Here is a 26,170-nt window from a genome sequence, read left to right as displayed (position 1 = left end):
TAGACTGCAACAATAATACCTAACACACATTTAAGTATCCGTCGTAAAGACGTGAAACTCGTCGAGTGACGAGTGTGTTCATTGATAAGCTAACACAATCTAAAAGTAGACATACCATCACACTGCCCTGGCGCTGTGTACAGTTTACCTTCTGTGGTTTGTGCACTCACTATTTGGCATTACTTTCTCCAACCCAGTGTTCGAACTATGCCGATATTTTCGGGGGGGGGGTGCTTGCGCTTGTCTTAGAGCGCGGACCTATGAGAAGCCTATCTTACGCACATATCACACGGACTCCACACCTCCACACGCATCGCGTCTGAAGTCATAACTCATCAGGGGAAATTGTGTCCGCATTGGCATGTTCAAAAAACAACCTCGCGTCAACAATGATACCACACGCAAGAAAAAAAAAAACAGTCAAGCTACTCAACACATCTGATCCACAGCAGCACCAAAGCATCACTGGAAATCATGTCAACAACCAATCTTCCATTTCAACACGCGTCAACAAACAAATGGCACCACAAACATGAACGAATCAGTCAGGCTACCGATTCCAAACCCACAGCAGACGAATAATTAAATGCATCTTACCTTAAAGCAGAATCGACCACAAAGGAAGTCTGTTGGCACTGTTGGCACACTTCCTTTCTACTAGTTTGTGTCCCCAACCTGGCAGCAGCAGTCGTTGTCATATCGGTTTATTTCATCTTTGATGTAAACACAACACTTCGGATATGCAAATGCTTCCCGTTACACACGATTGCTATGTCAATAAACATCATTTTGCCAATATTTTAGAGACCATCCATCTTCTCCGTCGGTCAGCATCTGTCGGGATCTGATAAAATGATAAATCTTGCCTTGTGTGTTGATGGTTACTACATCCAGGTGCACAACAATATAATGGCATGATGGAAGTCTTGCTGAAAGTAAAAACTTTCTTTGATGGCTATATTCCTTTCGATGCTTCGCCGTCATTCCTCGTTGTTGGCTGTGGTAGACTACTGGTAGTTCATGTCCAAAATGGCGGCCGCGTTTGTCGTGACGTCACGTGGGAAGGGTCTATAGCTGGTTTTTCCAACGTGAACCGAGACAACACGAGTGGGCGTGTCATTAGTTTTGAAAGGAAGCGGAGCACAGCAATGGAGAACGCAATTGAAAAGGATGCATCTTCAGGAAAAAAAAATGGCCCGAAAACAAATGTCTGCAATAACGGAAGAAAAGCTCGCAGGTAATCAATGTGCACCACCATCTTGTTACTACCGTTTACTCTTGTTGTGAATTGTGCAATGCCTTCTGTTCATGACGCATCCTTGATTACAATGGTCCCGCTCAAAACTGGTGAGAATGTGGGCCGGTTCACTAGCAGGCACCAAGGTTCAAAGAATCCTGAACGGAACCGATTCAAGAACCCGTTCCCTGTTGGTCAAAAAGGGGTGTCTGAGTTTCTCTACAATTCCAAAAATGGCAGTTCGGGTGACTGAGTTCTCATTTAAAGACGTTAGCCAACCAGAGTTATACTAATTACATGTTTAGTATTTAAAGGAACAGCTGCAAACTTGGCCCGCCTTATCCTGTAGGGTGCTCATACTGTGGTGAAATGGCATGGGGGGGAGAACCAAAGGCCCCCCCCCCCCCCCCCATAAAAAAAAACCTTGCAAACTGTACAAAAGCAGCTCAGAGGATCTCATCTCATCTCATTATCTGTAGCCGCTTTATCCTGTTCTAAAGGGTCGCAGGCAAGCTGGAGCCTATCCCAGCTGACTACGGGCGAAAGGCGGGGTACACCCTGGACAAGTCGCCAGGTCATCACAGGGCTGACACATATACACAGACAACCATTCACATTCACACCTACGGTCAATTTAGAGTCACCAGTTAACCTAACCTGCATGTCTTTGGACTGTGGGGGAAACCGGAGCACCCAGAGGAAACCCACGCGGACACGGGGAGAACATGCAAACTCCGCACAGAAAGGCCCTCGCCGGCCACGGGGCTCGAACCCGGACCTTCTTGCTGTGAGGCGACAGCGCTAACCACTACACCACCATGCCGCCCCTTCGTAAAATTTTACATCTTAATTAAGAAGGATATTCCAGAGGAATTTCCCAAAACGTTCATTAATTAACTTATTTGGATTAGATTTGATCCTGATAATGTCAAAAAACGTATTTTATTCAGATTGATCCAGATGATTTTAATTTTCCATCACAGCGGCTTTAGCACAAGTGCTAGCTGTAACCCAAATCACAGGTTTACGCTATACGGCAAAAAGTGTGTGGACACCTGACTGTCACACTCGTACGTGCTTGTTGAATATCCCACTCCAGGTTTATTCCTCCTTTGCTGTTCTAATATCCTCCAGTCTTCAAGGAAGGCTTTCAACTAGATTTTGGAGCGTGCCTGTGGAGATTTATGCTCCTTCAGCCACAAGAGCATTAGTGAGGTCAGGCGATGTTTGGTGAAGAGGTCTGGGGCGCAGTCTGTTTGTTCATCCCAAAGGTGTTCAGTGGGGTTGAGGTCATGGCTCTGTGCAGGCCACTTGAGTTCTTCCACACCAACCTTGGCAAACCATGTCTTCATGAAGCTTGTTTTGTGCACAGGGACATTGTTATGCTGGAAAATGTTTGAGCCTCTTGGTTACGTTGCAGGGAAATCGTAATACTTCAGCGTAACAGTTATGTGCTTGCAGCTTTGTAGCAGAAGTTTGAGGAAGGCCTGCATATATAGGTGGTCACGTGTCCACATACTTTTGGTGGTATAGTGTAAATTTATTTATTTATTTATTTTAAAATGCTTATTCTGGTACATTTTATCATTTGTGTCATAACTCATTCACTGGGATTTGTATGATGCATGTGCCACATTATCTCAGACTAATAACAAACAGATTTAAAAATTGTCATCAATGAAAAGCAAGTAAATATTACCACTGCAGGGTATTGAGGTATTTCACCTGACGTCACAGGGTCACGTGACGCCCCGGTGTCCGCCATTTTGGACGGCAAGCTAGCTAATGTCAACAACAGTAGCTGGTATGTTACTGTAGCAATGTTTACGTTCAGTCATTTGGATGACTGTTAAAACCTTTCAGTCTCAAGTTTTTCCTTTACTGGATTTACTAGTTTACTGAGCCAGCCGGCCCCGGAGCGCTAGCTAGCTAGCCAGCCAGCCGGCCCCGGAGCGCTAGCTAGCTAGCCAGCCAGCCGGCCCCGGAGCGCTAGCTAGCTAGCCAGCCAGCCGGCCCCGGAGCGCTAGCTAGCTAGCCAGCCAGCCGGCCCCGGAGCGCTAGCTAGCTAGCCAGCCAGCCGGCCCCGGAGCGCTAGCTAGCTAGCCAGCCAGCCGGCCCCGGAGCGCTAGCTAGCTAGCCAGCCAGCCGGCCCCGGAGCGCGCTCAGTAAACTAGTAAATACAGTAAAGGAAAAACTTATAACGGGCCATGTCTCAACAGACTAAGAAGTTATTTCAATGACATTTAATAACATTTTGTTTATCCTGAGGACCGAAAGTAAATGAAAATGTGAACAAATCTTAGCTGTCAGTGAACAATCCTGGTGGAAGCAGGTAAACGTCGTTCTCTAAGCCTGCTAACCTCAATTTTTGCAAATACCTCTCCCTCTGCTCGCCCTGTAAATGCCCTACGTCGCTGGATAGTGAAGGTGTTTTCTGCATCTCGCTCCTTTTTCTTTTATGTTTTTCGTTTGTGGCCTTCCTCGCATTCAAACTGATTCGAGCCGTGCCGTCCAAAATGGCAGCGTCACATGACTTGGTCACGTGAGTGAAATACCTCAATTGGCTCAACTTGACTCTACTCGCTTTTGATATTGGGTACTTTGTATTCCGTTGCAGATATAGTACCCTCTTAATGTAGCTGGTCCTCATAGCAACGCTGCATGAAACGGTCATGATGTCATCTTTAATGCAACACACAGGAACATCTCCTTTATTATTATTATTACCTCTATGCACTGACTTGCTGTGCTCCGTTTCTCTCCACGTGGTGCCATGTTTATGAAATTAAAGTGTGCACAAGCGCCACCTCATACTGTTTCACGTGCATGCATGTAGACATGGGCACAAGCAGTGAAAACATATGCACACAATCAGTGAAGTAAAATAAATATACAAGTTTGGGCACCCTTGCTGAAAATGTCTGTTACTGTGACTAGTTAAGTGAGCAGAAGATGAACTGATCACCAAAAGGCATAAAGGTAAAGTGACACATTTCTTTAATATTTTCCGCAAGGTTACATTTTTATTTCCATAATTTACAGGTGTAAAATACCAAAAAACAAAAAGGTCCTGAAGCAAAAGTTTGAGCACCTGACATTGTCAGTACTTAGTAACACCCCCTTTGGCAAGTATCACAGCTTGTAAACACTTTTTGTAGCCAGCTGATAATCTTTCAGTTCTTACCTGGGGGATTTTCATGCATTCGTCCTTGCAAAAGGCTTCCAGTTCTACAAGTTTCTTGGGCTGTCTTGCATGCACTGCTCTTTTGAGATCTATCCACAGATTTTCAGTGATGTTTAGGTCAGGGGACTGTGAGGGTCAGGGGACTGTGAGGGCCCGGGCAAAACCTTCAGCTTGTGCCTCTTGAGGTATTCCATTGTAGATTTTGAGGTGTGTTTTGGCTCGTCGTCTTATTGTAGGATCCGTCCTCTTTTTAACTTGGGCTTTTTTACAGATGGTGTGACGTTTGCTTCCAGAGTTTGCTAGTATTTATTCGAATCCATGCTTCCCTCGACCAGTGAAATGTGCCCTGTGCCACTGGCTGCAACACAACCCCAAAGCATGATCGATCCACACCCATGCTTCAGAGTTGGAGAGGTGTTCTTTTCCTGGAATTTGGCACCCTTTTTTTTTTTTTCTCCAAACATACCTTTGCACATTGTGACCAAAAAGTTCTATTTTGATTTCATCAGTCCACAGGACTTGTTTCCAAAATGCATCAGGCTTGCTTAGGTGTTCATTTGCAAACTTCAGACACTGAATTTTGTGGCTAGGACGCAGGAAAGGTTTTCTTCTGATGACTCTCCCATGAAGGTCATATTTGTTCAGGTGTCGCTGCATAGTAGAACAGTGCACCACCACTCCAGGGTCTGCTAAATCTTTCTGAAGGTCTTTTGCAGTCAAACAGGGGTTTTTATTTGCCTTTCTAGCAATCCAACGAGCAGTTCTTTCAGAGTTTTCTTCATCTTCCTGACCTCACCTTGATCTCCACTGTTTCTGTTAACTACCATTTCTTAATAACATTACAATCTGAGGAAACAGCTACCTGAAAACACTTTGCTATGTTCTTGTAGCTTTCTCCTGCTTTGTGAGTATCAATTATTTTGTTATTCAGAATGCGAGGGAGTTGCTGAGAGGAGCCCATGGCTGTTGATTTTAGGGACAAGTTTGAGGAGTCAGAGAATTTATACAGCTTTGAAATCTGCATCATCTGACCTTTCCTAATGAAGAATTTGAACAAGCCACAGCTCAATGAGCTAATTAAGGTCTGGAACCTTTGTAAAAGTTACCTGAGAACTCAAATGTATTGGGGTGCCCTGACTTTCGCATGGTGTTCCTTTTCTTTTTTTCACTCTCCAATTGTACAAAACAAAAATAATACACACATCCTGCATAAAACGCTGAAAAGAAATGTCTCGTCTTTACCTTTATGCCAGAAGATCAGTTCATCTTCTGCTCACTTAACTATTCACAGTAACAGATATTTTCAGCAAGGGTGCCCAAACTTTTGCATGCCACTGTGACTCTGTCTAAAAATGGTGGGTTTGTTCAGGATGTCCTGTTTCACACAATGATGACTCAGTGATGGTGATGATTCTGTCTGACCAGTCAGTACTCTGCAGTGTTTTCACATCACCTTTTGGTATCACCTCAGCTCACTTGAAACCTCGACAGAGGTGATACCAAAAAAAGTACTGGGTACCAGGTACTGTCCGCAACTTTGGCCCGATGGAAAACCAAAAAATGCAAGAAGAATCGAGTCAAGGTGAGCTGGTTACCTTATAGTGAAAAAAGGCTATAAATAAGTAGATGTTTAACACTTCTGGAAGGAGTCTCCTGTGTCAGGACAGACAACTTTGCACCGTCCATTTTCTCATAACATGAGATTTGCATGCATTTGTTCTCTTCTGTCTTATTAACGTCAAGACAGAAAAGATGGTTAGGTAGTGACTATTTATAGCTGCTGTAACGTAGATGATAACAGGAACTTGTATCAAGGACATTTAAATGTGAAATGTTTAAAAGCACAACATGCCATTCGTTAATTAAATTAAAAATCTCAACAGTTGACCAACTGCTATATTATAAAAGGAGTAAAACGCTTCAGAATGTCCTGTTATTGGAAAATAATCCACTTTGCGGATGTAACTGAAAGGTAAATTTTTCAGAAAGTTCCAATTAAAAAAAAAAATACTTGTAAGGCCATTATTTAAAAAATGTTCTGTTTCCGGTCCACCAGCCGGGTGAGTGCCGTTTGTGCGGTTGAAGTTTTTTTTTTTTTTAACGCCGGTTTTTCAACATTTTTTTCGGGTTCGTAAATCTAAAATCGAACTTGACATTTACGCATTCCCAGGGCTTTCCACTAAGGCTCATACTAGCCAGCCATGACAAATAAGTAGCCAGCCGGGGGGGAGTAAACACAATAAACTGTGCACGCAGTTCCCAGGATTAAATGCATTTTCCACAGACCATTTATTTATTCACTTTACTCAAATACAAAGTAAAATGGCAGTAAATCTTCTTTCTTTTTTTGCATATTGCATCATGAGGCGTTCCTGGCTTGTAAATCTCTTATTTTCGGTGCATGACACATTCACGCAGCTGAGCGTGCTATGAATTAACAATGACAACGGTCTGCTGTGGTGGCTACACAATTAGGGTACATCCACGCGACAACGGCAACGAGATTTATTTTTATTTTTATTTTTTTTAGCGGGTAAAAAAAAATATCGCGTCCACATGGGCAACGGATCAGTAAAATATCAGGTACATATGGCAACGCAACGCTTGCCGAAAACGATGCAATACACATGCCACACCTCTACGTGCGCTGTAAGACGGTCCCATCGGAGACACCAGAACAATAGAAGAAGTAGGATGCATGCACATAAACCCCTTCTTCTACCCGGCACTGAACTACTACTACTCTGGGGTCCGCCATTGTTGCTGCTGTTGTTACGAATGATGCACGCGAGAGTGCTGCTTGTTCTAGTCATGTGGTTGTGACGTCATCGTAAACAAATCCGTTCTACTCATCCAGACGACTTCCAACGGCGCCGTTGCCAGATTTTTCCGCTCTGGAAACCGTTCTCAAAAAATATCGTTTTGGGGCACCCAAAACGCCGGTGCCGTGTGGACGCCAGGCCGAAACGATAAATTTTATCAGATTCACCTGAATCCGTTGCCATGTGGACAGGGCCTTAAACACTCAGCGAACATTTCTCCATTTGTGTATGAAAATACACTCCAACGACTCAGTTTGGTTTCATTTACAACCAACGGTGTCTTTTGATGCCAGCACGTAATTGAACGAGAGAAGACTGGTTTACCGGAGACAAAATAAACGTCATCTCTGCTTCTGTTCCCTTCCCGACACACTACTGCCTCCGCCGAGTGCACGCGCACTCTGAACTGAATCAGCTCTGCGCATGCGCTGTGCGGCACAAAAAAATGGCAGCCACCATGAAGGAAGGAGATCCGGAGTTTTCAAACATTTGCTTAAGTGTGAAATCGCAAAATGGTATTCTAGCGAACAACAAAATAGTAAAGATTCAGAAAAACAAATCATTCAGTGATCATTTTAATAGTGTAATTTCATCCGAACTAGGCCTAACGGTCGATTTAGAACTACAAAAAGTCCGTGTGTCGGACATTTTAAGTACCTTTGTAAAAGTTTTGCAAATGTTGCAGTCAGCATTTAAAATGCTAACTTGGGGTGTATTCACACCTACGTTGTTTGGTCCGGACCAAACGAACCAAATTTCCCTTGGTCCGGACCTTTTGGGTTGGTCTGAATACAAACCACCGAACTCTGGTCCGGACCAAACAAACGGACCGAGACCGAGCTGCAAGGTCGGACTCGGTCCGAACTAAAGGAACCCTGGTGCGGATCTTTTGGAGGTGTGCAAGCAGACCGGACCTAATCCGACAGTTTTGCTTTTTTGTACCTCGGGAGCTTCCGTCGTTTGTCGAGCATTATGGGAAACAGAGTCTTGACACTCCACCCCAAAGCGCTAACACTGTTTCGGTTGTCAAGGGAACCTTACAACAGTCGTTCAGTCATTCAGGCTAGACTACAGAGTACAAAAAATGAGTAGGGGCAAACGTGGGCCGAGGAAGAAACGCGTACCCTTGTGGATATATGGGCAGATGTCCACATATCTGAGCTTTATGGAGAGAACACACAAAAATGCCGACGTGTTTGCTGTATTCAGTGAGAAAATGAAGGAGAAGGGGTTCACGCGCTCCCCAGAACAATGTCGGCTAAAAGCGAAGAAACTCCGTCAGACCTACGTTAAAATCAGGGACATTCTTTCAAAAAGTGGCGGTACTAGCGACTTGCGTGAAGAGCCAGAACGGTCACAACATGATGTGCGCTCATCAGCGCTAGCCTCCGTGACTACTTTTGAACTTAACGCTTTGTGCGCGTGTCGTCTCTGACCAATAGCTGAACGACCTCAGGGCGCGTGGCTTTGTTGACAGATTTTGGTCCGCTTACTAAAATGTACAGTGTGAAAGCGAACCGCACCAAAATGAAAAAATAAAAAAAACATTTGGTTCGGACTAAAGCAAGTGAACTATCGAACTATCCTGGTCTGAATACACCCTTAGTTTTTGTACAAGTTTCAGTTGATTAAACTGTCATTTTGTTAAATGTGTCTGCTTTTGTAATAAAAAAGTACTGAAAGAAAAAGCAAACACAGCATTGCGATTTCTTATCCATCCATTAAAAAAAAAAATCCCTCCCTCCCGACTGAAAATTTTTTTGCTCACCTGGTGGACAGGAAACGGATTTTTTTTAAAGGATGGCCTAAGGATATCGGCACTTGGATGGCAAAGATCTATTGTTTACAAGTGAATAGGGTAATTTTAAATTTTTTTTAAAGTGTCTTTCTTTTAAAAATGATACAAATCTTTATAGAAACACACATACTATCCCAGCCTATCAAAATAATGAGATTTATTTATATCTTTAATGTAATCTAGACACCTGCCATGGCCCATCAAAGTAAAACTAGTGCCACATGCTTTTGCGTTTCTCTAAATTGGCCTACCTTTAACTTTAGGGATTAAGAATTTGGTTGTTCTTGAAGTTAAATACTGGTGTGCTTTCCTCTCTGTCTCTCTTATCAGAAGGGTTTGTGGTTAGGCAGTAATACTGTGCTCTCCAAACTTCACTGATCACCGCAGCTGCTCATAATCACTGTAGATGACGCCGTGATCAAAATGTGCTACGTTATGAGCGTCCGCCATGATGGTGGATATACAAAGCAGCTAGGATGACGGCCGCTGAAAGCGTGTCTGTAAACAGTGCTGAATTTTCTCAGTATTACCACGATTTTAATGCTCGAGCGAAGATTTGATGCCAAGAGAAGATAGATATGTGTGGTTTTGACCTATGTTATTTGAAAAAAAGTCAGACTTTTCTGAAGATAAGACGCTTCTACTGACAGTACAAATATAGGTCATTTCATCCAAAGCCTTTTTCATACGCACTATCGATTATTTTATATTTCAGGTATTTGTTTGTTTTTGAAAAAAGGAGGAATTATCAGTTGAATCTGACCGAAGCAAAACAGCGCCACAGTACGTGCGCTTCGACACTAAAGCGGGAATAACCACATCGGCCCGTGCCACTCGCTGACCCTGGGATGAGTTAACTCCCTTGTCGTTGCAGGCTGCTCGCTTGCATGTCTGTTTCCAGCTGGATCATATTAAATCTTCAGGCGCAGAGCAGTGCTCTCGCGGGGGCTTCGTTCGCGAATCCCGGACCGAGGTGCGGCCCTACCGACCCGAGACCGTGCTCTTTCAAAGGGTGAGGCTTAGAGGGAGGTGCCTGTAAAATTTGGCTTCACTGTGACCTTCCCTGGCTGAGTTATTAATTTTTAAAGCCGGCTGGATCGTATTAAATCTTCAGGCACAGAGCAGCGCTCTCGCGGGGCTTTCATTCGCGAACACGAATACCTGAAATATAAAATAATTGGTAGTGCTTTGGACGAAATGTCTTAACTATTGGACAAAGTGTCCTGATCCCCTCGTCTCCTCTCGGTACTAAGCCTCAGAGTTTCCTCGCCCTCTTTCCGAATCACGGACGGAATTCTTAAAAAATCGGAACGTGCCACTGTCGCAAGTACTGTTGTGACCACGACCATATACAGAACAAAGATATGGCATAGCTAAAAGAACACTTTTTAAAGCAGTGGCAAAACAAAGAGAGTTGTGCATGTGTGGCTGTTTTGTATGGAATATCGCTTGACCCTGCGTTTGTATATCCACCAACTTGGTCAGCATCAGGGTTTCTATTTTGCTTTGACGTCACTTGCAAGTCAAGAATAGTGGAACTTCTAATCTAGTTAAACCCCCCCCAATACACACACACTGACTACGTTTACATGCACGTCCAAATCGAGCTACTGTCGGTAATCGAGCAAAGGGTCCCAGCAGGGGTGCCAGAGAAATCCAATCCTACATGCACAAGTGAAATCGGGCTATTGTGCACCCGAGCCACACGTGGCGCTACACGCCCCATCGTGTTGGTACACTTCCGGTTGTCGTCATGAAGAAGAGCTAAAGTGTTGCCAGATACTGCTGACGTTTTCCAGCCCAAAACATGTTCAAATCCGCTAAAATGCACTTAAAACCCCCAATCTGGCAACACTAGCAGTTCCGTATTCAAGCTGTTCGGCTTGCTCTAACAGACTGTATGGCTACAAACTGTCTGGCGCAGACCACTGTTTTGTAAGACAACTTATTTTGCACAATAATATTTTTCTAAAGTCCATTTTTTGCTTACAAAAAATTTTTTTGCTTACAATTTAACTTATGTCTTAATAAACACACAAAAAGTTCAATTGTTTTGTTTTTATTGACATTCTTCAGATGTTGGACATATATATATATATATATATATATATATATATATATATATATATACACACACACACACACACACACACAATGACTTGTTTATGTACACAATTCACAGCTATGCAACAGCTGTACAGATGTATTTGGTGATACAGTAAGTGAGCTAAATTTTAACAGTGCAAACAATGCCACAAAAAGAAAAGATTCATGCCGTTGTCATGATTCGTTGTCATGCCGACCGAGGCTGTTGTGTTTCCCGCTTGTGGTCTCGTCACTTCCGGAAGTAGCTCGACAGCTAGCTCGGTAGGGTATACATGCACAAAGTAGCTCGGCAGAAATCGCATAAACTAGGTCGTGTAGCTCGATTCCGAGAAATCAAGTTCGGTTCAATTTCAGCCGAATTAAGGTGTATACATGGCATTTTGAACTTCGATTTCAGTCGAGCAACGGCAGAAATTCGATTCTCTCTATGTGCATGTAAACGTAGTGAGTCATTTTGGTTGTATCTGTAAAATAGATGCAATCTCTGATGCTCAAACTGATTGCAGTCACTACTGTCAGCCAAACTAATTAGCTCGGAAATTATTGTCGCTGTGTGTGTGGCTAGCTGTTAAACTGTAGCATGGTGAAATAAAATGCTGTCATTTTACATTAAAACTCCGTGGATGATACTGGCTCCTCTAGACAAAAAAAAAAAGCAGAGGAAGCACCAAAGTAAGAAAGGTACTTATTGTTGCAGTGGAGGCTGGCCCAGTGGCTTCAGCTTCAAAACGTGAGGTAGGTTTTAATAATTCAGTCATCTTCACTAAACGTTTTATCCTGGTCAAATGCCGCAGTGGATCCCGGAAACAAAAGGAGTGATGCAGGAATTTACACTGCATGGAACCACACACACACACACACACACACACACACACACACACACACACACACGGGGCAATTTAGCATAGGGAGGGAAAGTAATCTCGTCGCCCCCTACTGGATGCGTTCCAACCTCTATGGCAAAATGAATGGGAATATCTTTTCAAAAAATTACATTTCAGGTTACACTTCAAAGTTAAGACGATGGCTTCCATATGTTGTGCATGTCGGGCAGCTCTATCGATCCTGGTGATCATACTTTATTTTTTCCACCGATTTGAATTGTTTTGAATGTTTTTTTTAATAAGCTGATCAAAGATTACACGGACCCGACGTCACATATGTGACGTCACTGCAAGTCTAGCACCTTTCCAAATCTGTAGCAGGTAGCGGCCGGCGAGTAGCCTACACCAACATGCCGATTTGTATAGCGTGGTTGGCGGAGTATTTCTGTACCAATAAGAAATGCATCCCTCGTGGGGATAACCATTACAGATCCAGTGATTCATTTTGCTCCGAATGACTGAGTCAAACTGACTCACCACATATTAAATCAGTGAGTCAAAAATTTCCAAAGTGAGTCAAAATTACAATACACACTCTGAAAACAAAAAACACAATAGTTATCACTGTTCACACTTAAATCATTTAATTCCAACATGTGAACAATTGTGTGAGCTATTCATCTAAGCAAACAATAACAATTTTCAGAATAAAAAAAGAAAAAAGTATGGAATTAAACAGAATAGTTATTATGGCTGTTTTGACTAGAATTGGAGCTTGCACGCAAAATTGGTGATCAGAATGGTTGACATGCCTTGTTAACGTTGAATTCTGAAAATTCCCATTCCTGGCCTGTTTGTGCATTGCATTTCGCTTGTTGTTATCAGTGCACAGGTGACAGTACATATATCCCCCCCATCTCATCACTTTCATACCTGAGCCACGTGTAGGTTGCCATCCATTTCCTGTTGAATTTACGTTTTATTTTCAACTTTGTTACCCCAGGTTTCCCAGCATCACTTTGAGCCTCACTCTCTGTTTCAGTCTTGTCCGCTGTATCATCGTCAATCGTACTCGAGTCTGTGCTTGACGTACTTGCTCCCGGACCCCACAAAGAAATCAATTTGCTTTGCACTTTCATGCGTTTATTTGGCATGATTTTCACATTAAATGCGTTTTCAAATGTACTGCAGTAGCGTTGTTAATGTAAACACTCCTTATCATTGACCGATGCTACTTCCGCCTAGTGTTTCTGTTAACTCGATCTCGATTGGTCAGTCTTTTTATATCATCCAATGAAAAATTTTCTACTATTAATTAATATTTCCTAAATTTCTAAACCTTTTTACTGAATACCATAGCAAAACTTTAACTGAATTTCCCATTTGATAGGCGCTATTCATATGTTTGGTAAGTAGAAACAAATTTAGATCGATCTTTTATTACCGCAAAGAAATGCTTTGGCAAACATAAATTTTATCGATTAGTACGAGAGAGCTATTTTCACTTGCTTCAAATCGAGGCTGGAAAGGATTTGCATATGCCGAAGCTTTCCAGCCAATGAAATTGCCGACACGTTGCTGACGGAATTAAAAGAAGCTAAATATAGGCCCGCCAAGTAAAAAAGACTATAGTAGTCGATAAATGAAGCATTATAACAACAGTTCAGTCATGTTGAACGAGAAAAATATAGCGTCGTTAGGACCTTGCCACTCGGAACAACCTCGAGCTACATCCCTTCGCTCTATATCCTGAATGAAGAGAAGTAACTCGAGGATGTTCCGAGTGCGACCTTGCGTCAAAAATACGCACCACAAGCAAAACATCTGCGTCATTTATTTTAAAATTGCGTAAAATACGCATGACGCAGGGCAAAATGAATCACTGCAGATCAGATAGCTAAGCCTACTACTGACATAATATGAGCGACTCTGACTAGACAGTTTGGTTGTAGTCCGTTTCTGACAGGTTAGGCGCAATTTCGATCTTTTAAAAGACAGCGAAATTTCACCTGATACTTTCACAGTTAGTAGATAATCCCAACATATACAACATATTTTTTGGGGGTGTACAAGTTCCACGTCATAACTTCGTGGGATTTTTAAAAAAAATCGTGTCTATGGGATTTTCAATAGTATGGCTCTCGGCTTAAGAACGCTGCCACTAGGATCGCTGTGTTTCACTTTCCCTCCCTATAGCCAGTCCACTTACCACCTATATATTCTGGGAGGTGGGAGAAAACCAGAGAACCGTTGAGGAAACACGTGAAACTCCACACATACAGTAAGGATTGAACCAGAACCCTGGGGCTGTGAAACGGCAACATTACCTGCTGTGAACGTTTTAATAATTATTCTCAATCGTTTGTAATTTTATGTCTAGGAAAAATAAGCTTGATTATAGTGGTGCCTTTGCAAAAAATAATTTTGCACCCGTGATTAAATGTTAGAAGTGTGTCGTTCCATAAACATGGGTATATTTAACAACTATTCCACAAAATCGAGTCGTACATGAGCTGATATTGCATATCATGTAGGCACGTCGCACCGAGTTGGCTACAAGCCATGTACGATGAGATTGAGTAGAATAATTTTTTTTTTCTATCCACATTCACTGGATTTTTGAAAAACGGAGCATTTTTAATTTTTGCAAATTCGATAAAGAGGCTTTTATACAAAACGTCCGACAGAATAATTTCCACCTAGAATGTAAACAAACTGATGAAATGACAGTAGCAATTTGTGAAAAATGCTGTAATTAATTTTTGAAAAATAAAAGATGCGTTCTTACCGTCAAATATTTTCTATTTATTTTGTTGCGCTTTTTTTCGTATTTTGGGGGGTTTGTTTTTCGAGTAGAATTTTTATTTTGTCTTCGGTTGGTTCAGCAACACGCTCCGCCATCTCTTCTCAGGGTATATGAGCTGATATCCTAGTAGTAGAGTAGCCAATCAGAACGTGCGATTGCTCATATCTGGTGAATGTGGATAGAATAATATAGTTTATACCTGGAGTTGAATTAAAGATTTAAACTATGCTTTAAACGAAAAAGATGTGTTGTCTGTGATTTGGACTAAATATCATATGGTCACTACAATAAACTGCGTTTTGCTTTCAGGATTCATTTGTGTGTTATCTTTAGGTTGTGGTAGCACCAGCGCACACATGAGAAACCTCAAATATGCCACCTCCCTTTTATTTTGCTTTGCAAAATGAAACCGACAACTGATGTCTCTCTCTGACCCATTTTTAACTCTTTCAGTGCCGACTGCTGTTTTGTTTTTGTTCAGTTTAACAGGGTTGGCATGCCTGCTTTTAAAAAGAGCACAAAGTGAGTTTAGTACTCAAAATATACCTCTTCCAAATCTTATACACTGGTTTTTATATATTCTAACAACATGGATCCTATTGCAAAATGCATTGTAATATATTGAACAAATACTGTGCTACATTTTAGCAAGGTTTCCCACTATGGTGATCCAAAAATAGTCCGTGGCAAAACAGATCCAGCAACAATACAATGTTATGAAGTCTACTCAGCTCACAGCTTTCTCAAAATCATTCTGTATCCCAAGAGTGCAGTGTCCTAGTGAACATTAGTGATGGGAGTTCCCACTATTTCAGTGTCTCAGTACGTATAGCTGCAAAACATGTTCAAAAGCACACCTCACCATTTAGGTGGGGTTTACATTAGACCGTATCAGCGGATCATCAGATTAACGTTTTTAAAACGATTAGCGTGCACACAGCAACGCCAATACACGATTCGCGTGCACACAGCAACGCCAATACACGGATACGCTCGGCTCAGCAGGCATCCTGCGCTCCAAATCACTCCGCTCTGAACAGCGAGTGCCCTCTGGAGGGTGTGTACTCCGGCCCTGCGCAGCTCACAGAGCGCGTGAGTGAAGTGCACAAGCAGTGATTCGGGACTGAGCCGCTGTGTGTGTGTGATCTCAGTGCATATCGGGCATGCGCGTCACTTACCACTTGCAAGTGGAAGGATGGCAAGCCTAAAGACAATCATAACTACACAATGGGCAGTATTTGCAGTATTTTCATACTTTTATACTCTTTAATGAAAGGTGATACAAGGCGGAAGTCCGCGCCGTTTTTCAGCAGTCGCGTCACATGACCAACGCCAGTGAATCAGGAAGGTGGATGTCACAGTGACGTTGTCCAATGACGACGCCAGCTAGAGCTCAGCACACCGTATCCGCGTATTCTCAATGTTTACACAGCACCGGACCAGACACGATCTGGATTGAATACGTGGACCCTGGCGGATTCCCGTTTCCTGGCGTTTCCAGGCGTTTTAATGTAAACGGACAGTGCATCCGCGAAGAAAACGAGACAGATACGGTCTAATGTAAACTTGGCCTTATACAAACAAACAGCTGAGATGTTGAAGAGGTTTCGTTTACACTGAAAGAGAAACAGCATTGCTTGCATATAAGTCGGTACTCAGGTTTTACCTAAGTGTTTGATTGGAACCAACACATCACAATGAGAAACGCAGTACTAGTCAAAAGTTTGGACACATTCTAGTTCAGTGGTTTATCTTTATTTTTATTAATTACTAGTACATCTCAATCAATTAGAATATTGTGAAAAAGTTCAATATTTTCCATCGGGGCGGCACGGTGATGTAGTGGTTAGCGCTGTCGCCTCACAGCAAGAAGGTCCGGGTTCGAGCCCCGTGGCCGGCGAGGGCCTTTCTGTGCGGAGTTTGCATGTTCTCCCCGTGTCCGTGTGGGTTTCCTCCGGGTGCTCCGGTTCCCCCCGCAGTCCAAAGACATGCAGGTTAGGTTAACTGACTCTAAATTGACCGTAGGTGTGAATGTGAGTGTGAATGGTTGTCTATGTGTCAGCCCTGTGATGACCTGGCAACTTGTCCAGGGTGTACCCCGCCTTTCGCCCGTAGTCAGCTGGGATAGGCTCCAGCTTGCCTGCGACCCTGTAGAACAGGATAAAGTGGCTAGAGATGATAAGATTTTCCATCAGTTATTTAAGAGAGTGAAAATTGTATTATAGAGTCCATTACATGTAAGCTAAAATGTTTCAAGCATTTTTCTATTTTAATTTTGATAATTATGGCCTACAACGCAAAAAAAAACCCCTCAAAATATTAGTATTTCATTTTGAGATTGTATGAGTACAGCGGTATAAATACTGTGTATCTTGGTCTAGTTCAGTACATGCAACCACAATCATGGGGAAGACTGCTGACTTGACAGTTGTTCAGATCATCGACACTCTCCACAAGGAGGATAAGCCACAGAAGGTCATTGCTGAAAAGGCTGGCTGGAAAAGGTGCACAAGCAACAGGGATGACTGCAGCCTTGACAGGATTGTCAGGAAAAGTTGATTCAAGAACTTTGGAGACCTTCACAAGGAGTGGACTGAGCCTGGGGTCAGTGCATCAAAAGCCTCCACACACGGACGTCTTCAGGAAAGAGGCTACAACTGTCACATTCCTCATATCAAGCCACTCCTGAACCAGCGACAACACCAAAAGCATCTTACCTGGGTTAAGGAGAGAAGGAACTGGACTGTTGCTCAGTGATCCAAAGTCATCTTTTCAGATGAAAGTAAATTTTGCATTTCATTTGGAAATCAAGAGTCTGGAGGAAGAGTGGAGAGGCACAGAATCCAAGGTGTTTGAAGTCCAGTGTGAAGTTTCTGCAATCTGTGATGATTTGGAGTGCCCTGTCCTCTACTGGTGTTGGTCCACTGTGTTTTATCAAGTCCAAAGTCAATGCAGCTGTCTACCAGGAGATTTTGGAGCACTTCATGCTTCCATCTGCTGACAAGTTTTATGGAGATGCTGATTTCCTTTTCCAGCAGGACTTGGCATCTGCCCACAGTGCCAAAACTATTACCAAATGGTTTGCTGACTGTGATATTACTGCACTTGATTGGTCAGCCAACTCACCTGACCTGAATCCTATAGAGATCTTGCAGTCACGTGACCGGAAAGTACACAACCGCCATCGTGTCGGTCAAAAACACCGCTGAATACTGCTGCACTCGTGTACAGAATGGATCAATTTCAACCGACGGACTACACGGCTCATTTTTCTAATGAACAGATAACTAGATATATGTCTAAAATAAACGATCTACAGATTTGTGACCCTTATTGCTTTCCGGACGGAGTTTTCACGACCGGATTTTGAACTGCCAGCGGAATACCCGGACGTGTATGATTACCTCATTAACTTTCCCTCGCTGTTCAGTGGTGAAGCACTGCGTGCTTATAAATCTCTGGACAGTTTTCTTTACAGAAATTCAGGATTTGTCAGCGACTCAGATGTGGCATCTTGTAAGCAAGAAAATGATCCTCACTGGATGGGTAAGTCACTTGAGTATTGAGTATAGCACTGACCAGCCGATTATAGAATAAGGTAATTCCAAATCGTCCGTGTTGTTTACATGGATCTGGCGTTGGAGAGGTAGAGGCTTGGCAGTGGAGGTTTGAGTAGCTGTTTTCTGAGCTTGGTCAACAGGCCGGCTCTGCCTGCAGCCTCGCTTTTGCTTCGGCTCCCGGCGCTGCCTCCTTCGCTTTGCTTCCGATAACAATCCACGGAGACCCGCTGGTCTCGCAGTCTCGTCTCGTCCGGAATGTTTTTTTTTTTTTTTTTTTTTCTTGTCCAGAATGTTGTGCATGCGATGGAAATCGCTACAAACCGTCATTTTCTGCTGGAAACCAATGTCCAGTAAGTCCATATGGTTGTAGTGGATATTGAAGTCCGGTACAGATGAACAACACGCAAAAATACACGCAAAAAACATAAAAACCGTGCACAGGTAGGGAGAGCTTGTAGCCGCAGCCGTTGTAGTAGAATTGTATATAGTAGGGTTTTCCAGAAGAAAAGGTAGAAGTAGAAGGCGGAATATGGCGTTTGACCGACACGATGGCGTCTGTCACAGTCTGGATCGGCTGTGACGTCACATGCAAGATCTCTATTGAGCAGGGCTTTTCAAAGTGTGGGGCGCGCCTCCCCTAGGGGGCGCCAGAGTTCTTAATGGGGGGGGGGGGGGGCAAGGTCAGGAAAAATAGTCGTCAAGTCAACTTTATTGTCAAATATGCTATACATGCTCAACATACAGCACAGATGAAATTTCAGTCCTCTCTGACCCACGGTGCAAACAGGCAATGCAATAAATAAAAATAGAATAATTGAAAAAACAAACAATATAAACAGTATAAACACTCTAGATATGAACTAGACATAGACTAAACACTCACATACATACATACATACATACATACATACATACACACACACACACACACACACACACACACACACTGGTTCAAATAAACAAAACAGTCAAGGGCAGTCAATAAACCAGAATAAGTTACTATTGCGGACATTTAGCGAACTTCAGCTAGCCTTTGCCAGAGACAAAATGGATCGATTTTTAGTACCTAAAGCCACAGTGAGTGAGGAGACAGAGTCTGGGCCAAGCAAAAAAAGAAGGAAGTATGACCATGATTATTTCAAGTTTGGATTTTCATGGACTGGATCTGAAGATGCTCCACTGCCACAGTGTGTTGTCTGCCAAAAGGTGCCAGCTAACGATGCTATGAGATGTTTAAAATGTGTAAAACAAGATGTTTTAAAAAAAAAAGCACAGATGTTTAAAATGTGTAAAAAAAAAAAAAGAGGTTTTAATAAAGCTCATATGTTTTTAAATGTGTAAAAAAGATGTTTTCAAAAAGCACAGATGTTTAAAACGTGTAAAAGAAAAAATAAAAATGTGTACAACAACCATGTTTTTTTTTTAAATACGAATGGAACATTTAAGTATAGCAACAACAAAAATTGTAGGGGCGCTGTTGTTTATTTGCTCTCTGGGGGGGCTGACTCTCCCACACTTTGAAAACCCCTGCTATAGAGAATCTGTGGAGTATTGTCAAGAGGAAAATGAAACCCCCAACCCAAAAATACTACAGTAAAGAGATTTCTCTAGATTCCCTTAGTCTTTTAATAATGTAGATGTGATCCCCCAAATTCTTTGCAGTTTTACATTGAGGAACATTTTATTCTTAAATTGTTGCACCGTTTTTCCTCCATGCAGTCTTTCACAGAGCAGTGAACCCCTCCCCATCTTTACTTTTGCGAGACTGAGGCCATGTACACACGTAGCCGGGTATTTTTAAAACTGAACATTCCCCCCCCCCCCCCCCGTTTATAAAAATGTTTTATCCACACCACCTCATCTTCGAAAAAAATCCCTTCCACACATAACCGAACATCTGCATTTTCAGTCACATTCATAAGCATTCCAAACCTGTAGATGGCTATTTCCCCAAATCCTACCCCCAATCACATCAGAATAGCCCTCTGTTGGCGTCACTTCCACCTAAACATAAAACATGGCGCCAAGCTCGTTCGTCTGGACAGACTCGGAGACAGAATTGCTTCTAAACACAATTTTGGAGTATAAACTTCAATCCTTTTTGTAGTGAGGCAACAAGGAGAGTTAGGACCTGGATGGTTGTTTTGAAATCAGGAATTCAAGCTATTTAAATGCATGCAAAGCAGTACAAAGGAAATTGGGTCACAAGCCCAAAGTAGTAGTAGGTGTGTGGGGTTTGTTTTTGTTGTTTTTGTTTTGTTTTAAAAGACCCTATTAAGCACTGCTGTGATCTGCTGGCTGGTCCAGAGTTGATTCCTTGCTCTTCCAACAATACATGCTTCCTGTTAATTTCATTATAGTTTTGTATTGGTTACTGAATGACCTAATGGATAGAGAAGCAGCTTTGGGACCAAAAGGTCATTGGTTTGATTCCCTGGACCAGCAGGAATGGCTTGAAGTGCCCTTGAGCAAGGCACCCAACTGCTCCCCAGGCTGTTCTGGGTATGTTGTATGTCGCTCTGGATAAGACCATCTACTAAATGCCATTAATGTAATGAATAATAAACTTTAAGACGTGTAACTGAATAAATAATGAGAGTTTGTTAATATCAAACATACACAAAATATGTTTAAAGTTTGTTTCATACAAACTTGAAGGATAATTTGAGTGTACCATTAGTATGCATTTCTCATTTTTGGTTTCATTTTGATGTTTCCTGCCATTTATTTATTTATTTGTTTGTTTGTTTTTTTAGTGAATCTGATGGAAACCACAGCACAGAGGATGAAGCTAGTAAAGCTGATTTGGAGGACATTACTGACAGACCTGCTGCTCAAGAGGCTGGAGGCTCAACTGCTTCTCTCATATCCCTTTCTGGTGCCCCCTGTAGTACTGGAGGGCAGCTCATTCTGAATAACACAAGTGGATTCCTTACTAGTCCTCATCCCCTGTTGCTCAATGGAAGCCCATTACTATCAGGGACTGGAACTGGTGTTATCATTAATGGACTGGCTCTGAGCGATGGCCACACAGTCACCCTCAGTCCTGTAACTACTAACACGCCACTTTTACTCAATGGGGCTCAGGTTATATCTAAGGGTAGTGGGAGCAACAGTGTTTCAGATGAAAACTGCATTACCAAAATGGAAACGCAAGCCAGCCTCACTAGCTCAGTCCCTGTCTCATTGCCGGAGGACGCAAAAGTGACCAACGATATTGTCTCTCCATTGGACTTCATTACTGTTCCAGAGCCTGTGAAGGCTCAAAATGGCAACCAAATGGTTCCTCCCACCTCCATATCCACATCCACAATCTCTTCCACAGTGATGACTCACACCTCCCTTCCTTCATTAGCATTGACTCAAAATGGCATCCTTTCTTCTGCGGTTCCCCCATCTGGTGTGGTTATTTCCAACCCAGCGATGCCACTACAATCCACCCAGCAACCTGAGCTTGTGGTGGTAGCAACAGCTGGTTCCCAAATAAGCCCTACTTCTTCTGTTTCACAAATGGCATCTTCCACTGTCTCTAGCTCTCAGGTTCTTTCTTTGCCCCAGGTGGTACCATCCATCCAAGGTATTCCAGTATCTCAGTTAGTACAGCATCCAGCAGGGACTCCAGTGTCTTGCCCTCAGTTGGTTCCAGTGTCTCCCATTACCACTCAATTATCCCAGAGTTCTGCCCCTCAGTTTCCCACTCCCAATCTGCAAATTGGGCCTAGGCATACTCAACCTCAGAATGGATCCTCTGCACTTGGGGAGAACACTGTTGTGTCTGTCTCCCAGGTGCCTAATGGACAGGCTCCACAAGGGATGACAGTTCAGTTAACAGACCAGTCCAGTTCAGCCACCACCCCACAGATACAGACCCCACTGGGGACACAAGGCATTCCCATCTCCTCACCAACACAAGTAGTTCCTGTTTCACAGTCCAAGGACACGGGGCAGTCCCAACTGGTACCTTTGCCTCAACTCATGCCTGTATCCCCCATTGCTGGAGCACCTACAGGGACCATATCCTTCCCTCAGGTAGTCCCAGCAGCACCCTCCTTCTCCATCCCCACTCCAGGAGGTGCTTTCCAGATTTTAACATCTGGCTCTGGTGGAGGAGTTGCTGTGCCTCAGGGGGCTATACGTATAAGCCCCATAGGACCTCCTCAGAGTGTGCCTTCAGCTGGTGCTATTCCAGGTGTCCAGCTTCTCAATTCAGGAGTGATTCAACTTTCCTCTGCTTCTCCAGGTAAGATACGGGACCCTGTTAGATTCACCAGACATTTCAAAGTTCATTGAAACCAAACATTAAAGTTTACTGTCAGTTAGTACACCAGCTGTTCCTCCAGTTTTTGTTCCTCCTTTTCACCATCAAATGAGAGAGCTTGACTGCATCATTCTGCTCTTGTTTTAAGGTAACTTCCTCTTGGCAGGTGGCAGTCCATTCCTGAGTGTTCAGAATGGTAAACTCATCCTCACCATCCCAGCTGGTTTCCAGTTTACCAGTATGCCTGTTAAATCCATCCCAGAAAATCCAGGCCCAAGTGCTAGCAGCAGTAGTGGACTGGAACAAACTTCAACAGGAACTTCACTACAAAATCAGCCAGTCTCCTTATCCTCTGCCCAGACCTCTACTCCCTTTCATTCATCTCCTTTAATTGGCTCATCTGCGCTTTACTGTAATCCTGAGCCTGGAGCCTTGGCGAACCCTACCCCAGGAGCCTCTCCAAACACTTCAGACCCTCCGACTCCAACCCCGACTAGTGTGCTGCCATCCCAACAGACCCTCAGCCCTGAGAGCATGCTGTCATTCAGTCCCCTCAGCAGTGGTGTAGCCAGTGGTCCTCATCTCATTCAACCTGCTTGGAGTCCCATGCCCTTGTCATCTTCATCTGGACTTACGCTGTTTGATGTACGTGGGAAAGGCGATCTACCTGAGGACCCGGCTTTATTGGGCTTACCGGGTGGGGAGTCCCTGCTATTGGGTACCCCCCCTCCAAGTGATGATATACATAGGGAATCTCATCTGGACGATGTGGAGATGGATGGAGACTCAAAGATTCTTACACAACTGCAGTCTGTCCCTGTGGATGATGATTTGGGTTTGTAACTGTTCTTCTCTTGGGCTGTCTTTTAGAAGCCCTCAGACAATCTTGACATTCGGTCCACAGCACTCCATGTTTTGTATGAGTCGATATATGGCATTAGTGATGGGAATCATGGTAGACTTTTGGGAAATGATGCCTAATTTGTTCACTTGTAGATTTATGTAAAAAAAAAAAGGCCCACTTGTAGGTTTTGTTGGATCTAGCATCATCTCCCTTTTGAGATTCATAGTAAACTGTCATAGGTTGTGGAGGTTTTACTTCCCACAAAAACACATGGGGATTGTTGGCATTTGCAGAGAAGCTTGGAATGTCACCTTTTGGGCATCTACCCAAAAAGCAGGGCTAATTTTTTTTTTTAAATAATATAAATTATGCATCATAACTTGACTTTACCATACAATCAGTTTTTAATAGTTTATGAGGCACCACAGTTGATGTTTGCAATGAATCAAACACTCTAGTCAATCACGTCAGTGCAGCTCATTTAGAGAAGACACTCTTGAGCAGTTTATTTGAAAGCAAAAAGGCTAGCTGCTAGTTTTGAACCCACACCTATTATAACAAATGTAGTAAATAAAAAGAAGCCGAAATAGAAGACCATTTCTGTAATATAATCAATTTTTAGCCATTCTGCAAAACCAAGTTGTTCATGCAGTGCAGTTTAATGGGCATTTTAAAGAACTTTATTTCAAAAATGATTGTTATTCACACTCTCTCACTCCTAAAGTCTGTCTCAAAGCAGGATTTTTAGTTAGCTAGATGTCTTTGAGGTTATTTTGACCTCATTCTATCTCCTGACAGTGGTTCACTTTTTAGTCTGTTAAACTGCCATAATGGCTCATTACACAACTAACTTGTTTTGTGGCAGATTAGGTTCTGGATTACAGAACATACAGCTTTTCATCTGTTAGATAAATGACACTTGTTCACTGAAGTAGGCAACTAAACTTTCACTGTGAAAATGGTTTTAGCGTTCTTTAAAATCTTAAGGATTTAGACCATGTATTGTGAAACATCATTTTGCATTCCAAGCGCGTTTAGAGATTGACAAAATCCCTTGGATTTACCCGACTTTTTTTTTTTTTTAAATAAACACATCAGGTATGTAGAATTTCCACAGAAATTGTTTTTGCGGTGTGATATAGCAAATTCCACTCATTGTTCTCATTGTTTCAGTATACAGGGGGCTGCAAAAGTAGGTATATAGTAATGAAAAACAAAATGTTCACACAAAACGTTAGTATTAAATGAAACCTAGCACCACTATTATAATACTGAAATAATCCTTACTGTGTATCCACTTTTGCAGCTCCCTGTATTTATATGCAATCAATGATTACAAGAATGTTAGCAAATATACTGCTTTCTGAGCTCATTAATGTTCGTTTTAAGATTTATCTACTCTGGCCATAAAAGGGGACTTCTACAGAAGTGCACTGGTAGTGCAAAAAGAACATGGTAATTTTCTTTAATCACGGGTATTGTTAGAGGATCATCATGGTATAATCTGACACGTTATCACACAAGATTTGATTGGGATCATGTCATGCAATGTGACCAGTAATAATCTTTTAAAGACCCCTGAAATCACACCATGTTAAAACAAGGTTTACTGAGGAACCTAGGTTATTTTAAACCTGCTTTCGGCATTTTTTTCACTCAGGGTACACATTTGGAGAAATAAGATGTTATGCAGGTGCATTTAAAAAAAAAAGTCAAATTTCTTGTATTAAACTTATGTTTACATTAGTGTCATCGGATCACCACAGAGAACACTTTTCAAATTTTGTTTCCATGTTGATTGATTTTCATTTTTTTATGCCCTTTTGATCTGTTTTAGGGCTGTTTTGGCATGTTATACTGTTCCACTGTACATTGAACTATATGACGTCATACAAAGTCCCACATTTCTAGTGCATTTTGTGCTATAAGATTGATCTCATCTCATTATCTCTAGCCGCTTTATCCTGTTCTACAGGGTCGCAGGCAAGCTGGAGCCTATCCCAGCTGACTACGGGCGAAAGGCGGGGTACACCCTGGACAAGTCGCCAGGTCATCGCAGGGCTGACACAGACAACCATTCACACTCACATTCACACCTACGGTCAATTTAGAGTCACCAGTTAACCTAACCTGCATGTCTTTGGACTGTGGGGGAAACCGGAGCACCCGGAGGAAACCCACGCGGACACGGGGAGAACATGCAAACTCCACACAGAAAGGCCCTCGCCGGCCACGGGGCTCGAACCCGGACCTTCTTGCTGTGAGGCGACAGCGCTAACCACTACACCACCGTGCCGCCCCGCTATAAGATTGATATGAAGTGATAATGTAGTATCTCTGCTTAATTTAATATATGCATATAAAGGAGTCATTTATCACCTGGCAAAAATTTTGCAGTTCATTAATAATGTGTCCGTCGTTATGCCAAATGACGTTTTTGGTTAGTGTTCTCAAAAAGGAACCCAAAAATTCAATCACTGATTCTTTTAATGGTATCCATTTTGGTAGTTTCAATCTCTATATATGTAGGAATAATGCACAAAATTTCTTGACTGTAAGGCACCGACACCTTTCAGCGTTCATCGAAAATGTTCACTGGGATGATGGAAAAAGCAATGTAGTCTCCGTAGCCCTCTCTAAACTCGGGGTTTAATCAGGGTTAAAGAATTTCCTATAATGTTTTTATAATTACTATGAGAAGTAAAGGTATAAAAATGCCTTTAGTCATTAG

The 26,170-nt window shown here is 42.6% G+C and overlaps 1 protein-coding gene across 1 annotated transcript in view; it reads left to right on the top strand.

The window, feature by feature from the left end:
* The window catches only part of six5 (SIX homeobox 5), a 30,348-nt gene extending 4,752 nt beyond the window's left edge, over positions 1-25,596 (top strand). Inside the window, exons 2-3 of the mRNA XM_060923397.1 lie at positions 21,094-22,577; positions 22,744-25,596. Coding sequence (XP_060779380.1) covers positions 21,094-22,577; positions 22,744-23,438 — 2,179 coding nt within the window. The 3' untranslated portion in view covers positions 23,439-25,596. The remainder of the gene's footprint in view (positions 1-21,093; positions 22,578-22,743) is intronic.
* Positions 25,597-26,170: the final 574 nt, after the last annotated feature.

Source organism: Neoarius graeffei, chromosome 6, assembly GCF_027579695.1.
Source record: "Neoarius graeffei isolate fNeoGra1 chromosome 6, fNeoGra1.pri, whole genome shotgun sequence".
In the NCBI taxonomy this organism is placed as follows: domain Eukaryota; kingdom Metazoa; phylum Chordata; class Actinopteri; order Siluriformes; family Ariidae; genus Neoarius; species Neoarius graeffei.
Note: the sequence above shows the minus strand (reverse complement) of the source record. Positions and strands in the feature narration are given on the sequence as shown.